This window comes from Rhinopithecus roxellana, chromosome 17, assembly GCF_007565055.1.
Source record: "Rhinopithecus roxellana isolate Shanxi Qingling chromosome 17, ASM756505v1, whole genome shotgun sequence".
In the NCBI taxonomy this organism is placed as follows: Eukaryota; Metazoa; Chordata; class Mammalia; order Primates; family Cercopithecidae; genus Rhinopithecus; species Rhinopithecus roxellana.
In genome coordinates this window covers 5,845,178-5,867,173 of record NC_044565.1, presented here as the reverse complement: position 1 = coordinate 5,867,173, position 21,996 = coordinate 5,845,178, and the positions used below count along the sequence as shown (strand labels likewise).

General features: G+C 50.5%; 1 protein-coding gene across 1 annotated transcript; it reads left to right on the top strand.

Annotated features, from left to right (window-relative positions):
- Positions 1-1,377: 1,377 nt before the first annotated feature.
- LY6L (lymphocyte antigen 6 family member L) lies at positions 1,378-2,943 on the top strand. The gene is made up of 3 exons (XM_030921161.1): positions 1,378-1,450; positions 1,536-1,652; positions 2,717-2,943. Exons 1-3 carry the CDS (start codon positions 1,378-1,380, stop codon positions 2,941-2,943), a joined length of 417 nt encoding a protein of 138 aa, XP_030777021.1.
- The last annotated feature ends 19,053 nt before the right edge of the window (positions 2,944-21,996 follow it).

Sequence of the window (21,996 nt, the reverse complement as noted above, 5' to 3'; positions counted from 1 at the left end):
CTGCAAAAGAAATTGGAACCACAGCCTCCGAGGGGCCCAGGGACGCTTGAGGCGCCGGGACAGACCCGGCTGGGCCCCAGCCTCACCTGTGAGCGGTCCAAGTGCGGGAGGACAGAGCTGGGAGGCAGCCTGCGCAGGAGCCGTTTTTCCAGGGCACCAGTCTTCAAAGGCGCGGACTCAGCCCCTGCAGGTCCCAGAAACTTAGCAGGGGTTTTGGAGCAGCAGCCTCCAACCCTTGCGGCAGCTCCAGGCTCCTGTAAGGCTATGCCCTGCTTTTCTCTGAGCCACTGAGCGCGCCCAGGGGCCCCTGGAGGCTTCTGCCCTTCTCCTCCCTTCTCCCCTCCTCCCAGGCCACCTCTGCCAGGCGAAAGCGCTCCAAGCACTCTAGAAAGAACGAAGATTCTGTGTCTGTGGCCTAACCATCCCCGCCGACCTCATTGGCCCTTAACTATGCTCCTTCCTGGATCTGCCTGGCCGGCTCCCGTTCCATCTCAGGTTGTCCAAACCTCACCTGCGCCCCAGGGTCCCTACTCCGCCTCCTCCCTCTTCCTCCTCCTCCGCCTTGAAGCCTCCTCCCTCCCGCGTCTGCTGCCAAATCCAGACCACTCCCGCCCCGTCCCAGGGAAAGGGTCGTCCCGCCCTCCGCGCGCTTTGAGGAGCTCAGGGCCCTCCGGGTCTCCCTCAGCCTCCGTGGGTCCCCGAGTCAGGGACCAAATCTGGCCCGACGTTCCCTACGGCGTGGAGCCCAGGGTCTGTGATTGGGGTTGAGGCTGGCCGTGGGGGACCTGCAGGCGTCCCCCTCCTCCCGGGTCTCGGGCTATTTTCCGCAGGAGGCGGCTGCAGGCAGACGCTGAGGCCCTCGGGAACCCCGGGAGCCGCCCCAGTGCAAGAGACCAGAGGAGAGGCCGGCCGGTCCAGCCCCCTCGGTCCCAGGGCTGACTCCTCCTCCAGGGCGCAGATGCCCGCAGCCCGGCAGGAGAGAAGGTGCCTGGAGAGGGGTCCGGACTGTGGGCCGGGGGCTGGGATGAGGGTCGGGTGAGAACCGGGCTCCGAGGGTTTAGAAAGAGAGATTGGAAAGGGGACCAAAGGCAGAGGGCCCGGGGAGAGGGGATGTGGGGAAGGGAGGAGAGCGAGCGCGGGAGCAGGAGGCTGAGGGTGGGGGACGCCCTTGGTGAAGCCCCGCCAAGGAGTGCAGGAGGTTGGGGGTGGGGTCGTCCTGGGTGAAGCCGCATCCGGGAGCGCAGAAGGCTGGGGTGGGATGGGGGGTGCGCCCGGAGTGAAGCCCGGTTAGGGAGCAGGACGCTGGGGAGGGGGCTCTCTGGGTGAAGTTCCCCGCAACACCCACCTCACCCTACTCAGGCTGAGCCCTCTGGCGTCATGGAGGGGCTCGTCCTAGCCCTGTGTGCCCTCCCGCTGGCTGCCGCGTCTGCTGGCTGCGCCACGACGCCAGGTAAGCCCCTGGCAGGGCTGGGGGCATCGGGGCTGGGGCTGGGGCTGCGGCCCCTGGTCCACCGCGCCCCGCTTGCTGCCCACAGCTCGGAACCTGAGCTGCTACCAGTGCTTCAAGGTGAGCAGCTGGAGGCAGTGCCCGCCCACCTCGTGCAGCCCGCTGGACCAAGTCTGCATCTCCAACGAGGTGGTCATCTCTTTTAGTGAGTCCCCCCTGGGGCAGAGGGCAGTTGCCAGGCGCCCCGCCTCTCAGCAGCTCAGCTGATGCGTCCTCGGCGCTCCAGGGCCTGGGGCCGTGTGGGTCCCACAGTGCCTCTCCCGCGCTGGGTTTGGGCGAGCATCCCAGAGTATGAATTTTGACTTTTCTTTTTCTCCTCCATTTGAAGTGTCTCTAGGAACTGTCAGCAGGACAAAGGCTCCGATGTCACTGAATTTACAAAGACAGCAGGAACACACAGGGGTGGGGAGAGGCAGCTGTTCGGGTGGAGGGGTTATCCGCCCTTCCTAGCACAGCACAGTAGGCCTGCCATACAGCCCAGCATGGGGCAGGCTGCACTGGGAATCTAATACAGTGTATGACAGTGTCATATAGCATAACACAACGTAACCAATATAACGTGTATACTGCAACTTAATATAATACGATACAATGCAACATACTGTAATAAAATAGAATGCAACACAACACACCATAACACACTATGACACATAAAGGAGATTCCACCCAAGCTCTTTTCTCCACCATTTGGGTTTTGAGTGTTGTGCATCCTTCAGGGGTTCCGTGGTTGTTGACAGACACATGTCCATCAGAAAGTTTCTGCCATGTCTTTAAGTGAGCAGTACAGAGAAACGAGCCCAGGGCTGGGCACCCAGCCCAGCAGGTTTTCTGTGATGGGCAGCCCCTTTCCACTGCTCTGAGTCACCCCTTCTCCCCACCACGCACGCGCCCCAGGGCTGGCAGGGGTGGTCCAGGCTGTGCCTGGCTTCAAGGGAAAGCCCCTTACAGCCAGTTACCCTGGAATCTGTATTTGCTGTGCTGCAGGGCGGAGGTGGCCTGGGCAGCCAGGCTCCTCAGCTCTGCAGCACCTTGACCAGGAAAGGACAGGAGACAGTGGTCTCTTGGTCCCCCTCACAGGGCCAGGTTCCTTGCTCTAGTTCTTCTGGGTCCCGGCTGCCCCTTTGGAAAGCATCCTTGCATTTTCCTAATAACTGTGGATACTTCCTTGCTGGGGGCTCTGGGGCCACCTGCCTCTCCTCTTCTCTGCAGAATGGAGCGTACACACCCTGCTCAGCAAACGCTGTGCTCCCAGATGTCCCAACACCAACATGAAGTTTGAATGGTCGCCGGCCCCCTCGGTGCAAGGCGTGATTACTAGGCGCTGCTGTTCTGGGGCTCTCTGCAACAGGGCACCAACCCCACAGGAGGGGCGCTGGGCCCTGCAAGGGGGGCTCCTGCTCCAGGTGGGCCTCGGCCTCCTCAGGGCCCTGTTGTGAGGGTCCTCCCTCTACACCCCTTCCTGGCCCTGCTGGCCTGTCCCGTCTCCTACCTCCCACTGCCATCCTGTGTCCACCCCTTCCAGGACACTCGGGGGGACCCTCCCTCTGAGGTGGTGGGGAAGGTGCCATTGCCTCCGCCCTAGATCTAGCCACCTCACTCCTCCCCCACAGGGGCCCCTTTGCTGGGGAACCCCGTGGATTCAGCAACTGCTCCTCCTGGGGAAGGACGGTGCCTCCGGTGTGGGTGACGGGAAGGACGGTGCCTCCGGTGTGGGTGATGGAAAGGACGGTGCCTCCAGTGTGGGTGATGGGAAGGACGGTGCCTCTGGTGTTGGGTGATGGGCAAGGATGGTGCCTCTGGTGGGCGATGGCCCCTTGCATGAGGCCCCTTGCCCTCAGTGCTGTCCAGGACCCTTTGAGGGGCAGGAGAGCCCAGGTGCGGCCACAGCTGGGGCTCCCCCTCTGCCCAAGGGAAACCCAGGAAGGATAACACTGTGGGTGCCCCCACCTGTACATTGGGACCACGACCTTCACCCTCTTGAAGACAATAAACTTTCATGCTCCATGGTGCTCATTCCTTCCTGCTCCTCCCCATCCACCCGCCCTGCCCAGCCCTCAGCAAAGGGCTCTGTGGGTCGGTACCGGCGGCCACTGGAGCAGCCAGATCTGCAAAAAGCCTTCCAGCTGGGAGGTTGAGGATAGGGACCGTCCCTGCAGCCTAGGGCCCAGCAGTGGGTATGCAGTATGTCACAGGCTCGGGGCTAGGATCCTAGAAGGGCTGGGGCCCCTGAGTGGAGGTGGGGATGAGCCTGGAGAAAGGGGTCTGTGGCATGTGACCAGGGTTGGGGTGCCCGTCTGAGCAGCCACAGTAAGATAGCAGGAGGTCAGGACTGATGGACAGTGCCAGCAAGGGGAGGGTAGGAATGGGAGGGCTGCCAGGTGAGGCACGGGTAATGTGCAGGCTGGGGCAGAGGGGACCAATGCGGAGTTCAGGACTGGCCAGGCTAAGCAGGGCACCATGGGACATCCTGGAGCTGTCCTGGGGCAGGGGTAGCTGAGAAGGAGGCCTTCTGCATCGGGGAGGAGGTGGCCTCACCAGGTAGCAAAGCCCCAGATGAAGGATAATGCTGGGTCTGCCACCTGCTGCCCGAGGGCAGGTCTTCACAGCACCCCTGCAACCTGCACCCCTGCGCCTGTGCACTGCACCCCCCGCTGTCCTCCAGCCAGTCAATGTTTCCCCTGTGGACCCAGGAGGCCATGGCAGCCCCCTCAGGTAGAGGCCCTGGATCCCCTGTCCTCGGCAGGCTGCAGGCTCTCCAGAGAAGGGTCCTCAGGTTCCCAGGCAGAGCAGGACCTGCTCCTCTCCCCTTGCGGTTATGAATTTTCGGCTGAATTCCAACGCTGACGGCTAGGGCAGATCCTCAGGGCAGGGCGCCTGGTGCTCCTCCTAACGTCAGGAATCTGGCATCCGACGCCTTGGGGCAGCCAGCAAGACCAGTGCTGGGAGGAGATTCCCCAGGACCCTGGCCCGAAAGCTTCTGTTTTTCTGCACAGGAAGGCACTGGGAAGTGATCTGGCCGCAGTGAGAGTGGCCGTGCAGGTCTTCCCTGATGCATTTTCCTAGGAAATATGTGTGAATCTAATCTGGGCACCTGTGCTGGGGTCAGGGGCCTATGACCTGCCTCCCCACAGCCACCGGACCAGCCACTCTTGTGCCTTTGAGAGCTGGGGGCTTTGGCCTCTCTGGACAGGAGGACGGGAACCACAATTCCTTCAGGGCACCTGCTCAGCTGGAACTCAGAAACATTGCATAATACATTGATTTTTAAAAAATTATTATTTGAGACAAGGTCTTGCTCTGTTGCCCAGGTTGGAGTGCAGTGACACAATCCTAGCTCAGTGCAGCCTTGACTTCCCAGGCTCAAGCGATCCTCCCACATCACCCTCCTGAGTAGCTAGGACCACAGGCACGTGCCACCACTTCAGCTCATTTTTATGTTTTGTGGAAACAGAGTCTCACTATATTGCTCAGACTGGTCTTGAACTCCTGGCCTCAAGTGATCCTCCTGCCTCGACCTCCCAAAATGCTGGGATTACAGGTGTGTGCCACCACAGTTTGTCTGTATAAATGGATTTTTTAAAAGAGGATGAAGGAAGGAAAGATGATGACTGAATGCTTCAGAGATTAATGAGAAAAAACTCCTCGAGTGGTAAATAAACGCTTGCTGAGGGTGAGCACGTGAGACTGGGAAGTGGTCACAGAAGGGACAGTCAGGGTGGATGAGGAGGGCGGTGCGTACCTTCCCGCACCACTGCTTCTCTCCTGGCCCTGTTTCCCTGTCCTTCTGACCTGAGAAAATTCTGAGCCACTGTTCTAGTCTCTCCAGGGCAGTGGGGCCCTCCCCATTACCTGGGAAACCTGAGCCATCTGTGTTCCCCACAGGCAGCAATCAGACCAGGGGCTGAGCCTCCAACAGGGGGACGGGGCAGGGCAGGGGACCTTGAGAACATGCAGGCAAGTGGCCCAGCGCCACCTGTACAAGGGAGAGGCACAGGCCAGACAGCCAGGCCGGCCAGGCAAACGCTCAGGAGTGTGGGGCAACGCATAAAAACCAAAGCTGCCAGAATCCATATTTTTCCATATCATAAGAATAATGGCAAGCCGGGCACAGTGGTTCATGCCTGTGATCCCAGCACTTTGGGAAGCTGAGGCGGGCAGATCACCTGAGGTCAGGAGTTCGAGACTAGCCTGGCCAACATGGTGAAACACTATCTCTACTAAAAACACAAAAATTAGTCAGGCATGGTATTGGGCACCTGTAATCCCAGCTCCTCGGGAGGCTGAGGCAGGAGAATTGCTTGAACTGGGGAGACAGAAGTTGCAGTGGGCCAAGATCCTGCCACCTCACTCTAGCCTGGGTGACAGAGTGAGACTCCATTTCAAAAAGAAGAATGGCAAAAAAAAAAAAAAAAAAAAAAAAAAATCACTCTTTGTGCTATAAAGTTCCATGGGTTTTGATAAATGCACAGTGTCTAGTGCCATCGCTGCTGTATTTAGTGGAATACTTCCACAGCTGGAGAGAAATCCCCTGTGCTCTCCCTAGTCATCCCTCCCTCCCCCTGGACCCCAGCAACCACTGATTCTTTTCCTGACTCCAGTTTTCCCTTTTCCAGAATGTCCTGTGGTTGGAAGCAGTGTGGAGCATTTTCAGATTAGCTTCTTTCACTTAGCGACGTGCATTCACCGTTCCTCCATGTCTTCTCGTGGCTAGTTACCTCATCTCTTTTTATCCCTCAGTAAGATTCCACCGTCTGCATGTAGCACGATTTGTTTATCCACTCACTTATCAAAAGACATCTTGTTGCTTCCAAGCATCGGCAATTATGAATGAGGCTACGGTAAACGTCCACATTCAGGTTCTTAAGTGGACGTCAGTCTTCCACCCCTCTGGTTAAATGCCACAGAGCACAATTGCCAGAGCTGCTGGGAAGCCTCTGTGTAGCTGTGTGAGAAACTTCACACCTGTCTTCCATGGCTGTTGCAGGAAGTCAGGGACCCCAAACGGAGGGACCGGCTGAAGCCATGGCAGAAGAACATAAATTGTGAAGATTTCATGGACCTGTATCCCTTCCCCAATCAATACCCTTGTGATTTTCCATGCCTGTCTTTACTTTAATCTCTTAATCCTGTCATCTTCATAAGCTGAGGATGAATGTCACCTCAGGAGCCTGTGATGATTGCGTTAACTGCACAAATTGTAGAGCATGTGTATTTGAATAATATGAAATCTGGCACCTTAAGAACAGGGTAACAGTGATGTTCAGGGAACAAGGGAGATAACCTTAAAGTCTGGCTGCCTGTGGGCGGGCAGGACAGAGCCATATTTCTCTTATAACCAAAAACGGGTAAGATAAATATCACTGAATGCTTTCCCCAGTAAGGAATATTAATAATTAACAGCCCTGGGAAAAGAATGCATTCCTAGGGGAGGCCTCTGAAATGGCCACTCCGGGGATGTCTGCCTTATGCAGATGTAGATAGGGATAAAACACACCTTAGTCTCCTGCAGCACCCCCAGACTTGCTAGCATTAGGAAATTCCCGCCTGGCAAATTCTAGTCAGGCCAGTTCTCTGCTCTTGAACTTGTTTATCAATGACAACGCGTGCACAGCTGGACATGGAAGTTCATTAGTGATTCTAGTTTCACCCTGACCTTGTGATCTCGCCCTGACCTCCTGCCTTGTGATCTTTTGTTGCCCTTGCAGCATGTGATCTCTGTGACCCACACCCTATTCGTACACTCCCTCCCCTTTTGAAAATCACTAATAAAAACTTACTGGTTTTATGGCAGGGGGGCATCATGGAACCTGCCAACATGTGATGTCTCCCCCGGACACCCAGCTTTAAAATTTATCTCCTTCATACTCTTTCCCTTTATTTCTCAGACCAGCTGACACTTAGGAAAATAGGAAAGAACCTACGTGAATTATCAGGGGCAAATTTCCCCCAATACATGGCGGCCGCGCCACTTTGCACCCTCACCAGCAATGACAGAGAGTGCCCATCGCTCTGCATCCCAGCCAGAAACTGATATTGTTGATACTGTCAGTGTTCTGGATTTCAGCCACTTAAAAAATGGTGCTGGTGTCTTATAGGTGTCTTCGTTTGCAATTCCCTATTCCCTGAGCCTTGTTCCATCTGCTTACTTGCCAGTGGTGTATCTTTGGTAAGGTGTCTGGTCAGATGCTTTCTTCATTTTTTATGTTCTTACTGAGTTTTGTTTGTTTTTTTGTTTTTTGTTTTTTTTAAATACAGACAGGGTCTTCCTAAGTTACCCAGGCTGGTCTCAAACCCTTGGACTCAAGGAATCTGCCTGCCTCAGGCTCCCAAAATGCTGGGATTACACTTTGGGAGCCTGAGGCAGGCAGATCCTTTGAGCTCAAGAGAAACAGGTTGAGCCACCATGCCCAACCTCTTTGTTGATTTTTTAAATCAATTTTTTTAATTTTGGGGATTATGTTTTCAATGTTGTATCTAAAAACTCATCACCAAACCCAGGGTCACATCGATTTTTTCCTGCATTTTCTTCTAGGAGGTTTATAGTTTTGCATTTTGCATTCAGGCCTATAGTCCTTTTTAGTTAGTTTTTGTGAAAGGTATAAGATTTGTGTCTGGGTTAGTTTTTTGTTTTGTTTTGCTTTGTTTTTGTATGTGGATTTTCAATTTTAACACATCATTTTTTATACACAAATTTATTTTTAAAAATAACAATTGCAGCAACATTGATAATCAATCACCCATCCTCCCCCTACTGATAGGGGAAAAAACCTTCTATACAGTTGAGTAACAAAGGAAAATCAAGACCTTTTGTCAGACACCCTACAGCCAGAAATGGTGATGCTGTCCCCAGCGGGGCAGACTTGACACATTCAATGTCCCAGGTTAACACACCAGCCCATAGTGTAGACCTGACATGTTCAATGTCCCAGGGTAACACACCCACCCAGTGGTATAGACCTGACACATTCAATGTCCCAGGGTAACACACCAGCCCAGTGGTGTAGACCTGACATGTTCAATGTCCCAGTGTAACACATTTCCCATGTACCACGTTCTCTGACCATGTGCATTTAAATTAAATGTTTATGAAGATAAACTTTAAAATTTCAAATATGGGAAATTTAATTAACATTTCAGTTAGTTCATCTGTTAAAGAAGAAACTATAATAGGCTTTTTAAAAATTCCTTGAGCTGCATAGTAACAAAAATCAGAACCAGCATTTGTTTTAAATAAGAGCAGTGCTTTGAGGAAAACATATAGACTTAAGCCCTAGTGTTAGAAAGGAAGAGGGGTTGAAAATTAAGAAACCATGTATTCAGGTCTAGAACCTTGAGAAGAACAATAAATTAAACCCAAGGAGGTCTGAAGGAAAATGTCCCCCTAAAGGTGTTATTAAATAAATCAGAAATCAAAATATACTAAAATAGAGAAGATCCACAAAGTCAACAGATGCACAAAATGGTGACATTGCTGGCAGGACTGAGAATGAGACGGAAGAGGAAATACAGATAAATGGCTTGAGTGGTTAAAGAGGCTGAACCGTCCCAGTCACCCATTCATGCAAAATCCCAGCAAGTGGAAATTGAATCAAGTGGTGGGAAGTGGATCAGTGGCTGCCTGGAGCTGGATGTCGATGGGGGGACCATGCCACTCATGGCAGGTGCCTGTTGTGGGAGGCAAGTGTGATGAGTGTGGTGGTGGGTATGTGGTATGTAAATTTGCCAATATTCATTGAGCTGACCACTTAAAATGGGTGCTTTTTGTTGTGTGTAAATCACACCAGTAAAATTGATCCAACTGGCACAAGAAGCTGGGTTGGGTGGTGCATGTCTGTGGTCTCAGCTACTGGGGAGGCTGAGGCAGGAGGACTGCTTCAGCCCAGGAGGTAAAGGCTGCAGTGAACTGAGATCGCACCACTGCACTCCAGCCCGGACAGCAGAATGAGACCCTGTGTCAAAAAAATAAATAAAAATGAAATAAATGACCACAAGAGACATTTTGCATACCTATATGGAATAAGCTTGAAACTTTAGATGAAATGAAGTATTTCTAGTAAGAACATAATTTGCCAGATTGGACCCAAGAGATAAAGTTTCCAAGTTCCTTTTAGAAGGCAAGCATGACATTGACAGCTAAACATGATAAAGAGGATACCAAAAAGGAAAATATAGCACTTTTATATATCAGTGCAATAATCTTAAGTAAAATATTAGCAAGACAAATTCAGTAGCACATAGGACAATAACATGATTGTGTGTGTGCACAGGTGGGCATGCATGTGTGTGTATGTATGTGCATGTGCATGAGAGAACCCTGAAGCCAGAAACTCACTGTATGGGTGTGGGGAAAAGAGAGATCAGACTGTTACTGTGTCTATATAGAAAGCAGTAGGCATAAGAGACTCCATTTTGTTCTGTATTTGAGATGCTGTTAATCTGTGACCCGACCCCCAACCTTGTCCTTGCAAGAGACATGTGCTGTGGTGACTCAAGGTTTAACGGATTTTGGGCTGTGCAGGGTGTGCTTTGTTAAACAAGTGCCTGAAGGCAGTATGCTTGTGAAAAGTCATCACCATTCTCTTAATCTCAAGTACCCAGGGACACGTACACTGTCAAAGTTCGCAGGGACCTCTGCCTAGGAAAGCTAGGTATTGTCCAAGGTTTCTCCCCATGTGATAGTCTGAAATATGGCCTCGTGGGAACGGAAAGACCTGATCGTCCCCCAATCTGACACCCGTGAAGGGTCTGTGCTGAGGAGGACTAGTACAAGAGGAAAGAAGGCCTCTTGGCAGTTGAGATAGAGAAAAGCATCTGTCTCTTGACTGTCCCTGGGCAATGGAACATCTCGGTGTAAAACCCGATTGTATGTTCTGTTTACTGAGAAAGGAGAAAACCGCCTTAGGGCAAAAGGTGGGACTTGCTAGCAATGCTGTTCTTTATGCACTAAGAGGTTTATGGAGATGTTTGCCTATGCAGATCAAGGCACAGCACTTTTCCTTAAACTTATTCATGTCACAGAGATCTTTATTCAAATGTCTTACTGCTGACCTTCTCCCTCCGATGATCCTATTATCCTGCCACTTCCCTTTTTTCTAAGATGGTAAAGATAATTATCAATAAATACTAAGGGAACTCAGACACCGGTGCCGGCGCGGTTCCTCTGTATGCTGAGCGCTGGTCCCCTGGGCCCACTTTTTCTTTCTCTATACTTTGTCTCTGTGTCTCATTTCTTTTCTCAAGTCTCTCGTTCCACCTAACGAGAAACGCCCACAGGTGTGGAGGGGCAGGCTACCCCTTCATATGGGAAAGTACTAGATGCAGTCCCACTAATGCACTGAACAAGAGCAGGACAGGCACTGTCATTTTTTAAACATTGCAGTGGAGACAGAAGCAAAGAAAAATAGAGGAGAAAGCAATTGGAGGCATAAGATTTGAGGAAAATACAGTCTATTTGCAGCTGACCCATCTACCTTAGAAACTCTTTAAAGAAAGCCCTGGCTGGGCGCAGTGGCTCACTCCTGTAATCCCAGTACTTTGGGAGGCTGAGGCGGGAGGATCACGAGGTCAAGAGATCAAGACCAGTCTGGCCAACATGACAAAACCCTGTCTCTACTAAAAATACAAAAAATTAGCTGGGTGTGGTGGCAGGCGCCTATAATCCCAGCTACTCAGGAGGCTAAGATGGGAGAATTGCTTGAACCCAGGAGGTGGAGGATGCAGTGAGCCAAGATTGTACCACTGCATTCCAGCCTGGATGACAGAGTGAGACTCCATCAAAAAAAAAAAAAAAAAAAAAAAAAAAAAAGGAAAAAGGAAAAAAGTCCTAATGGAGCAATGCTAAGACTAGAAAATTCAATGAAATCATTCAATGAGGTAGTATAATATGAAATTAAAGTGAAAACCAACAACCTTTTTATATAGAAGCAATAACCAACTAGAAGATATAATGGAAGAGAAAACCTCATTTACAATTGGGGGGAGAATCCAATGTTTAGAAATAAATCGGATTTTAAAATGTGCAAAATCTAAGGGAGTAAAATTCAATGCACTCCTGCGAGATGCACCTAGAGCCTTGAGCAACTGTAAAGCTGTTCTTTATTCTCAGCTGTTCCTTGTTGTCTAATGTCACCAGTGCCATTAGACATCAGTCCTGCCTAATTTATAAAATGTTTTCATTTAATGTGATTGCTATAAAAATCATGACTTCTTTTTCTTGAACAAGACAAGTTGAAACATATGCAAACAAAAACATTCAAGATTGGTTAGGAAAACTCCGAAAAAAGTTGAGTTATTGATGGGTTAGCACTACCAGAGATTAAAACATACTAAAAAAAAAAAAAGAAAACCCTCAAAAATCAAAACTGTGTGGTGTTGTCATAAGAATGAATAATCAAGTGAAGTAGAATAGAAAGACCAGAAATACACCCAAGAATGCATGGAAACTCAGTGTATGAAACAGGGAGAATCTCAAATCTCTGAATCAAAGATAAACTTGTTAAAATAATTGATGTTTGAACAAATGAATGGATTCCTGGAAGAAGTCAAATAGGACCTCCACCCATACATCCATATAGCACACATAAGAATTAATGTTAAACAACCAAAGCGTACAAATACCAAAAGAAATGATATGTGAATCTTTTTTGTGTGTGAGATAGAGTCTTGCTCTGTTACCCAGGTTGGAGTGCAGTGGTGCGATCTCAGCTCACTGCAAGCTCTGCCTCATGGGTTCAAGCCATTCTCCTGCCTCAGCCTCCCAAGTAACTGGGATTACAGGCATCCACCACCACGCCCAGCTAATTTTTTGTATTTTTAGTAGAGATGGTGTTTCACCATGTTGGCCAGGCTGGTCTCAAACTCCTGACATTGTGATTCGCCTGCCTCAGCCTCCCAAAGTGCTGGGATGACAGGCGTGAGCCACCACGTCTGACTGTGAATATCTTTATAACCTGAGTGTGGAGAAAGACTTCCTAAGTTTAATTCAATCCAAATGCAAAAAATAAAAGATTGACTAATTTGACTCTATAAAAATATAGATATTTTGTATGAGGGGCACATGGGCACACACACAAACAAACAAACACATACCAGGGAGTTATAAAGAACTCTCAATTGGGGGAGGTAGGCAAAGGCCAAAAGCTTGATAGAAAATATGAGCAACATACAAAAACAATTAGCAACAGTGACATAAAATACCACTTAAACACAAGGAAAAATGTTGCCCTTCACTTGTGGAAGAAACGCAAATGAAAACAGCCCTAGGGATGTTGGGGCGGCACCTGCTGCAGAGCATAACTTGCAGCTCATCAAGGGCAGCACTGCCAAGGCTGGTTCGAGCTCAAGGTCAGGTGGAGGAGGTAGTTCCCCCCCATCTCTTCTGCTGAGTGCAGCTGTAAAACCTGCCTGAAAGATGTGGAGAAGCTATCTGAGCTGCCTCCAGGACACATGCAAATGGACACTCTGATCAGAAAATTAGCAGGAAGATTGAGAAATAAGATAAAAATGTGAGGGCCACCAAACCAGTGGAAAGTTTTCCCTTTTCATTCCTCTGGCATTCCCTGGCCTTGACTCAAGGCAGCCCACACTCTAGGAGCAGACACAAGGGTACAGGTGGGGAGCTCTGGGGGACCCCTCCAGGGCTTACTCAGGGAGTGGGTTGGCAGTAGCCACAGAAGCCACCATGGAGCCTGCAGGGACTCACAACGCTGAGGGCAGAGAGCTTGCCTCTAATCAGAGAAGCTGTGATTCCGAGAGGGCAGGGTAAAGGCCACGGGTCTTTTCTCTCCACCTCTTCCCACATCGTGACCCCAGAGGGGCTTGAGGAGGGAGGACGTGTAAGCACCGTGACATAGTGAGCCACAGCCTTCTGACTAGATGCCCCAAAGAAGAGTCCCAGGTGACCACAGAGCATCAGAGAAACTGCAGGAGGTGAGGAACTTTGGAAAGCAATCCATCGTGCTGTCAATAAAACCCCAGGCTCACTCCCGAGCTGGGCCTGCATGGATGTGACCCTCGATGGCATGGACTATGAGAGCTAGGTGATGGGATCAACCTCCACCGAGGTGTTAGAGTGACCTGCATACCCAAACACCATGAGGCTTTAAAGACTGAGCTGATGTGGAAGCCACAGCCTCTGCAGGTTGGTCTGCACTTGCAGTGTAAGCCCAACCACATCAATTACTGCTAAAACAAAACTAGCAGCATTCTCCATACCACTTAAATAAGATACAGGTTCTCATAACATTCAAAATGCCCAGGACACAATCCAAAATCACTTCTACAAAAGATCAGGAAAATCTCAATGAGCAAGGAAAATAGCAATCAGTAGGTGCCAGTGCTGATGATTGCAACCCTCAGAACTGGCTTTAAAGTAATTATCATAAGAATTTTTATGTAACATCTTTAAAGTAATTATCATAAGAATTCTCTAGCAAGTAATGGCAAACACTCTTGAGATAAATGGAAAGATAAGAAGGCTCAGGGAGAAAGTGGAATGTACAAAGAATAGCCAAGTGGGAATTGCACCACTGGAAACATAATCACCAGGATAAAGCAGTCTCTGGCTGGGCCAACAGCAGACTGGAAATGAAAAGGGAAAGAGTCGGTATGGCAGTTGTCCAATTTGAACAATACAAAAGACACTGATATAAAAAAATGAGGCTGGGCTCAGTGGCTCACGCCTGTCATCCTAGTACTTTGGGAGGCCGAGGCAGATGTATCACCTGAGGTCAGGAGTTCAAGACCACCCTGGCCAACATGGCAAAACCCCATCTATACTAAAAATACAAGAATTAGCCGGGTGTGGTGGCAGGTGCCTGTAATCCCAGCTACTCAGGAGGCGGAGGCAGGAGAATCACTTGAACTCGGGAGGCAGAGGGTGCAGTGAGCCAAAATCGCACCACTGCACTCCAGCCTGGGTGACAGAGGGAGTCTGTCAAAACAAAACAAAACAAAAATGAACGGCACTTCAGGAACAATACCAAAAAGTCCAACAGCTGTACAATTGGTGTCACAGAAGGAGAGGAGAAAGAGTGGAGTACAGAAACGAGATCTGAAGAACTAATGACTGATAATGTTTCAATTTTGAAAAAGAACATAAACCTAAAGATGACAGATTCAAAAGCCCAGTGAATTCAAATAGGATAAATACAGATGCAGACACATTATCATTAAACTGTTGAAATAAACTGATTTTGTCACAAGCCAGCATTGTCACTGTGGGAGAAAAGAGATCAAAAGTACGCAAGAAGGAAGGAAATACAGAATATTATGGCAGTGGGAAAGAGGTGTCAGTGTGAATACACAGAGCAGCACACCTAAGCAACAATCCCAAATGATGGGGCTTTCTACAAAACGGTTGGCCTTTACTCTTCAAAAGTGTCAGGTCACGAAATAAATCTGTGCTGAGGACCCATTCCAGGTTAAAGCAGACTAAAGGGGCTGGACAACCAAGTGAAACGTGTGAGCTTGGATTAGATGCTGGACTGGAGAAGGCTGTGAGGCAGACAATGGCTGAAATTTGAATGAGGTCTGTAGATTAGACTGCACTGTTCTATCAGTGCTGATTCTGTGGTTTTGATCATTGTACTACAGTTATGAAAAATGTTAAGACTCGGGAAATCTATATAAAGCAGACAGAATAATTCTTGTACTTTTTTTGCAACTTTTTAGTAAATCTGAAACTGTTTCAAAATGAAAAGTTAATCCAAGTTGTCTTGAGTAGAGGTTAAAACAACAACAAAAAAGAAAATTGAAAAGCTAAAAATGAACTCCCAACAGAACGTTCTTCTTTATTCTTCTTTCATGCAAGGACATAGGATGTGCGTTTTGCTCAGCTACCACCCTTCACTGCATCCCGTTTTGAGAAGTGGTATTTTCCGTATTCATCTGTTCTAGGTTTTTAAAAAAATATTTAAGATCTTCTCTTTTTAAAGAATCTATTCATTTAGAATGTGCTTTTGCATTTTTACTTGTGAAAATATGTATTTATCCTTTTTGTTATGAATGCATGACTTCATCGTATCAGAGAATATGGTCTTAAGATATGAGATACAGAAAGTTTTTACGAATGATAAGATCTGGACATGCTGGATAAAATCAAAGCCCTGGATGTCCTTGTTCAAGCTTCCAGGGTTGAGTGCCTGAGTGCCGGGGGCATGCCGTTTCCATCACACTCACAGGGTGAGAGCCGAGGGAGCCTGAGGGACCAGTTTGTTTCACTGAACATGAACTTGATAAAACAAACTGTCCTCTCCACATTTTCTCAGCCTCGGCCCCCTGTCCTTTCAGGAGCTCAGAGACTTCTGGGTCTGCTCCCAGATTTCATGGTCCCTGGTGACCCCACGGTGTGGGGCCCCATGCCCTGCTTTTGGGGACTGTTAGACAAAGAGGGGATGCATCAGAGCTGAGGCTGGGGCTGAGTCTGGCAGGGGGTGGACCTGCATCGCCCCCCGGGCTGTGACGGCTGCATCCTCCTCCTTGGGCCTCCAAGGCTGCTGTGTAAGAACCCCAGGAATCCTCCCCAGTACCTCTGTCCTCTGTCAGGCCCAGCCCAGGTCTGAGGGAAGGGGCAGGAGGGGGATTCAGGCGAGGGTCCCTGGGATGCAGACCTCCATGAGGACAGGGCCGGAGGGGCCAGGAGGACACACCCCACTGGGCACAGAGGAGGCGTCCAGGGGTAGGACCAAGGCTTGACGGGAGAGAGCAGGGGTCAGGGCCCTTGCAAGATTCTGCCTCTGCTCTCAGCCTAGACCTGCTGCCTGCATAATGGACAGTTCCTCCTGCTTCTGGGGCCCATGCTGGTGTGTGCAGAGAAAGGTGAAGACACCAGAGCGGGGTGGAAGGAAAGGCTAGCTGTGTCTCTGTGGTGTGAGGCACATGTTTCCTTGAGGACAACCCAGGCCTGCTATGCTGAGTGCATTTTGCCCTGTGACACTGCAGAGGGGTGGGATGCTATGTGGCTTCACACCCATGGCTGTGAACGCCGGTCCCAGGGTGGAGAAAGTGTGCTCAGGGTTGAGGGTGTCACCTGAGGTGCTGTGAGCTTGGGGTTGCTGGGCATCTTCACACAGTAGTGGCTGGCCCCAGACCCAGGTGTGCTCAGAGCCCACGGCTCTGCCCTCACCCCTACTCCTGCAGACCAAAGCCTGTCATGCTACCACTGCCTCCACACCAACGTCAGCGGGCCTAGAAGCCAGTCTCCTGCAGCGCCCAGGAGGGCCTAGGTTTCTTCCAGCATGCAGTGGTCCACACAGGGCAGGGCCAGCCTGGACAGTCCCTGGAGAGGGTGGGGATGGGCTTCTGAGCTCAGTGGTTCCCTCCATGGGCTCCTGCTCAGCTGTGAGCAAGGCCTGGGGATCCAGGGTGGGGGGACCTAGATTTTGAGTTCTGGCCCAGGCAGCCTCCTCCTCCCTTCATCCTCCTCGTGGACTCAGCTGGGGACTCCATGCTGAGCCTCTGGATCCCTTGGGAAAAGCAGGCCCTAGGATGTCATGTACGCCTGGAGAGGAGGGGAGCAGCCAGGAGTCCAGAGAGCCAATGAAACCCATCTCTTTTGGGGTGACCAGATAGAGAATTGATGTACATTCCAATTCCACGGGAAGACCCTGGGTAACAGGAAGTCCTCTCCCTGCTCTGGTTCCAAAGGGCATAAGCCACAATGCAGGTCAACTCTAAACTCTGCAGCAGGCACCAGCAGGCATCCCAGGGACACAGGCACCAGCAGGCATCCCCAGGACGTGCCAGCCATGTGTTGCTGCCTTCCTTCTTTCTTATTTATTTATCATTTTTATTTTGTAGAGATGGGGTCTCACTATGTTGCTCTGACTGGTCTCAAACCCCTGGGCTCAAGCAATCCTCCACCTCAGCCTCCCAAACTACTGGGATTACAGGTGTGAGCTGCTGCACCGTCACCCTCCTCTTTCTTTGTGATCATTTCTGAGTATTTTGGGGGCTAGCAGGTGCAGGGCTGGCTTGTTACTTTCAAAGATGTCAATGCCCTGCCTGGCTAGGCCACCACCCTGCTGTACGTGGTTTTGCACCCTCTGTCACCAGTCTAGATAAGAGAGGCACATTTTGAATTTTGGCTGCAAGTCACCTTCCCTTGAAAACTCCCTCACTGATGTGCTGATGGGCATGTAGCCCTCAGCATGCCCATGGCCCTACCGGCACCATGTCCTCTTCTCCCAGTGGTTTGGGGTGGCTGGTGGCTTTTTATTCATTTATCTTTGAAATAGGGTCTTGTTCTGTCACCCAGGATGAAGTGCAGTGGCACGATAATGGCTCACTGCAGCCTTGCCCACCTCAGCCTCCCAAGTAGCTGGGACAACAAGCACGTGCCACCACACCCAACTTATTTATTTATTTATTTATTTATTTATTTATTTATTTATAGAATGGGCATCTCACTATGTTGCCCAGGGTGATCTCCAACTCCTGGCCTCAGGGGATCCTCCCACCTTGGCCTCCCAGAGTGCCAGGATTACAGGCATGAGCCACTGCACCCTGCTGGCCAGTTGGGGCTTTGACAAGCACTGAACTCCAGCCCTGTTGGGCGGGCTGTTCCTGTTTGCCATCTGCCGTGGCCGCCTTCTCAGGCAGCCACCTCACTGCTCCTTCAGCATCTGCTCCTCCTTCCTCCTGTTTTGAAGGAAGTTTTGTATAAATGGAGATTGCAGCTTCGCCTGGATGCAGCTCATGCTGGTTTCTGCCCCTCCTCTCTGTCCTTCTGGGTCCAGGTTTGGTGGCAGCAAAGCCCCCACCTGGGTGAGCCCTGGGCAGGTCGGGAGGGAGGTGGGCTACAGGGGCGGCTCAGCCCTTGGGACTGACTCGCACTTTAAAGATCCTGTTTCTTCCCTATCCAACCACGCAGTGTTTCCTGGGGACGGGGACAGCAGGACCCCAGGCCTCCTTCAGCTGGAAAACATTCTTTCTGAGCGTGGGGTGTGATGTTGGCACCTCCTGCTGCGCCCACACGAGCCTCTCTTCTCTTTCAGGGCCATTCCTGGTTTTCCTCTGTGCCTTGTGAGGAGGGTCCCCTATAAACAGACACGGTGGCAGAGGCCTCTCCTGACATCTCGGTCATGTCTGTGCACACAAGCAGGACCCAGCCAAGCCTCCCACAGGTCTCCCACAGGCACTGGGAGACCACCTGCTGCTCTGAATTCCGCCCCCAGGTTCAGGAAGGTCTGGGGAGGAATTCTGTCCTCCCTGGTCCTCACCGCCTCCAGGAAAGCCGGCTTCTGTGCTGCCCCTGGAGGCTCAGAGCTGTGAGCCCAGCCTCCTCTCTCCCCAGGTTCAGAACAAGTGACAGAGGTCACCAGGGACTGCACCAACAACTGGCTGGGAGGAGTTCCCCTGGGACAGCATCAAGAGATTGAGGCCATCCTGGCCAACATGGTGAAACCGCGCCTCTACTAAAAGTACAAAAATTAGCTGGGCATGGTGGTCCACACCTGTAGTCCCAGCTACTCCGGAGGCTGAGGCAGGAGAATCACTTGAACCTGGGAGGTGGAGGTTGCAGTCAGCCCAGATAGCACCACTACATTCCAGCCTGGGTGAGAGAGCAAGACTCCATCTCAAATAATAATAATAATAACAACAACAAATAAACATACAACTACCATACCATCCAATAATTGCGCTCCCAGCCATTTACTTAGAGAAATGGAGACTTATGTTCACACCCAAATCTGCCGTATTAGTCTGTTTTCACACAACTGATTAAGACACACCTGAGACTGGGCAATTTACAAAAGAAAGAGGTTCATTGGACTTATCGTTCCACATGGCTGGGGAGGCCTCACAATCATGAGGGAAGGCAAGAAGGAGCAAGTCATGTTTTATGAGGATGGCGGCAAGAAAAGAGAGAGCTTGTGCAGGGAGACTCCCGTTTTTCCAACCATCAGACCTCATCAGACTTATTCACTATCATGAGAACAGCACAGGAAAGACCTGCCCCCTGATTTAATCACCTCTCACCAGGTCCCTCCCACAACACGTGGAAATTCAAGATGAGATGTGGGTGAGGACACGGCCAAACCATGTCACCTAAACATGAATGTTTAGCGCAGCTTGATACAAAATACCCCAACATTAGAAGCAACCCAGGTGTCCCTCAGTGAGCAAATGGTTAAACAAAGTGCAACACATCCATACCATGAAACACTACTGAGCAATAAAAAGGAATGAGCTCTCGACGCACTCCAAAGATGGATAAACCTTCAGAGAGCTACGCTGAGGAGAAAACGCCAGTCCCAAGAAGTGACATTCTTTCTTTTTTGAGATGGAGTCTGGCTCTGTCGCCCAGGCCGGAATGCAGTGGTGCGATCTCGGCTCACTGCAACCTCTGCCTCCCAGGTTCAGACAATTCTCCTGCCTCAGACTTCTGAGTAGCTGGGATTACAAGTGCCTGCCACCACACCTGGCTAATGTTTTTATTTTTAGTAGAGATGGGGTTTCACCATGTTGGCCAAGATGGTCTTGAACTCCTGACCTCAAGTGATCTGCCCACCTCAGCCTCCCAAAGTGCTGGGATTACAGGCGTGAGCCCCTGTGCCCAGCCCCAAGAGGTTACATAATGTAGGGCTCTATTTCTATTTCATGCTTGAAATGACACAATTATAGAAATGGAGAGGAGTGTTCCCCAAGAGTTAGTGGAGATTAGTATTCCCCAAGAACAGATGAGTGTTCCCCAAGAGTGAGGGAGGTCTTGGAAATGGGGGGAGGAGGGGGAGGGGTGTGGCTATAAAGGACAACAGGAGGGACCCACGTAGTGCCGGAAATGTCTGTGCCTTGACCACATCAATGCTCATGTCCTGGTTGTGCTGTTGCACTTTTCAGCTTTACAAGATGTTACTATTGAGGGAAACTGGGTGAAGGGCACACAGGACCTCTCTGTGTTATTCCTCACAACTACATGTGGATCTACAATGATCTCATAATTAAAAGTTGAATTTTAAAAAAGTATCCCAGACTTGGTCCCTAGGAGCCCAATCGAGTGGGGTCCTGTGTGCTTTTGAGATGTCGCTGTCATCCTCTGAACTATCCCTTACTTTCCAATCATACGAGTCCGAGTCTTGGTGAAAAGGTGGAGTGACAGACCGTTCCTGTCCTGCTGGTGAACATGGAAAATGCTACAACCACCTTTGAAAATGGTTTGGCAGTTCCTTAAAAAGTTAAATGTATGCCTACATATGGTGCAGCCATTCCACTTGTGGGTATTTAGCAGAAAGCAATGAAAGCTCACATCCTTAAAAAGACCTGTATGCGAATGTTCGTAGCAGGCTTACTTGTAATGGACAGAAGCTGGAAAGACTGGAAACACCCACCAACATGCAAATGAGTAAACAAAGTGTGCTCCATCCAAGAATGGAAGACTGCCCGGCAATGGAAAGGAATTAACTGCTGATACACGCCGCCATGCAGATGAAGCTCAGAATAAGTAAGTCAGACAAAAACATGTGTCTCAACTGAATGATCCCAGTTGGATAAAGTTCCCGAAAATGCAAACTAGTCTACAGTTAGAGAAAGTGAGTCAGTGATTGCCTTGCGGGGTAGGCAGGGAATGGAGGAGGAATTACAGAGGGGCGGGGGGCGGGTTTTGAGAGTGGTGGATCCATTCCTTACCTCCATCAGCATGCTGGTTCACCATGCACGTGTCAACAATTATCAGACTGTACACTCTAAACTTTTACAGTTTATTGTATGTCAATTATATCTCAATAAAGCTGTTAAAAACAAAAACAAGAACAAGTCTGAGAAATATGCAGAGAAGGGTGTGCTGATGACTCCCCAACATCCCAGGTCAGAGAACAATGCAAGAGGCCTGATGCTGTGCTCTGAGCTCCTCACGGAGAAAGAAGTCCTAGGGCTCCGGGCCCCGCGCTTTGGAGTCAGAGCCACCTGAGCTGACTTCTGCTCCGCTCATCCCTTTGGGCCCAGGCACCAGGCGTGTGTGGGGAGTCGGCAGTCATGGCCGCGAACAACATCCCGTGCCCCTGTCCAAGGTGCTGATCAGACGACGCAGGCTCCTCTTGGGCCCAGGGCCCCTGGACTTGGTGGCAACAGGCTTAGGACTCACAATGACAGCAATGCTCTAGATGCTCACCCAGGACCCCCAGTGCCAGGCAGGCCAGGACCAGGCAGGGCTCAGGGTGCATCAGAACCTCCCCAGAGGCACAGTAGGTTCATGGAAGCCGGTGCTCGTGTAGACAGGCACTGACATTTTGTTTCTCCGTCTCCACGGGACCTCGAGCTCCTCAAGGCAGACGGGGTCCGATGAGCACCGCCACTGCCTGAGGGGCCCCCTGGGGTGCCTGTGTGTCCTGTCCTGTCACCCTCTTTTACCGACACACATTAATCCTACAGTCCACCGTGTGAGGGGGTGATGACTCCAAATTGGGGCCTCTCTGACCATTTACAATCCCACTCGTCAGCAGGAAGTGTCTGCTGGGGTGAGCTGGGGCTCAGTCTGGAAAGTGGCTTGCCTG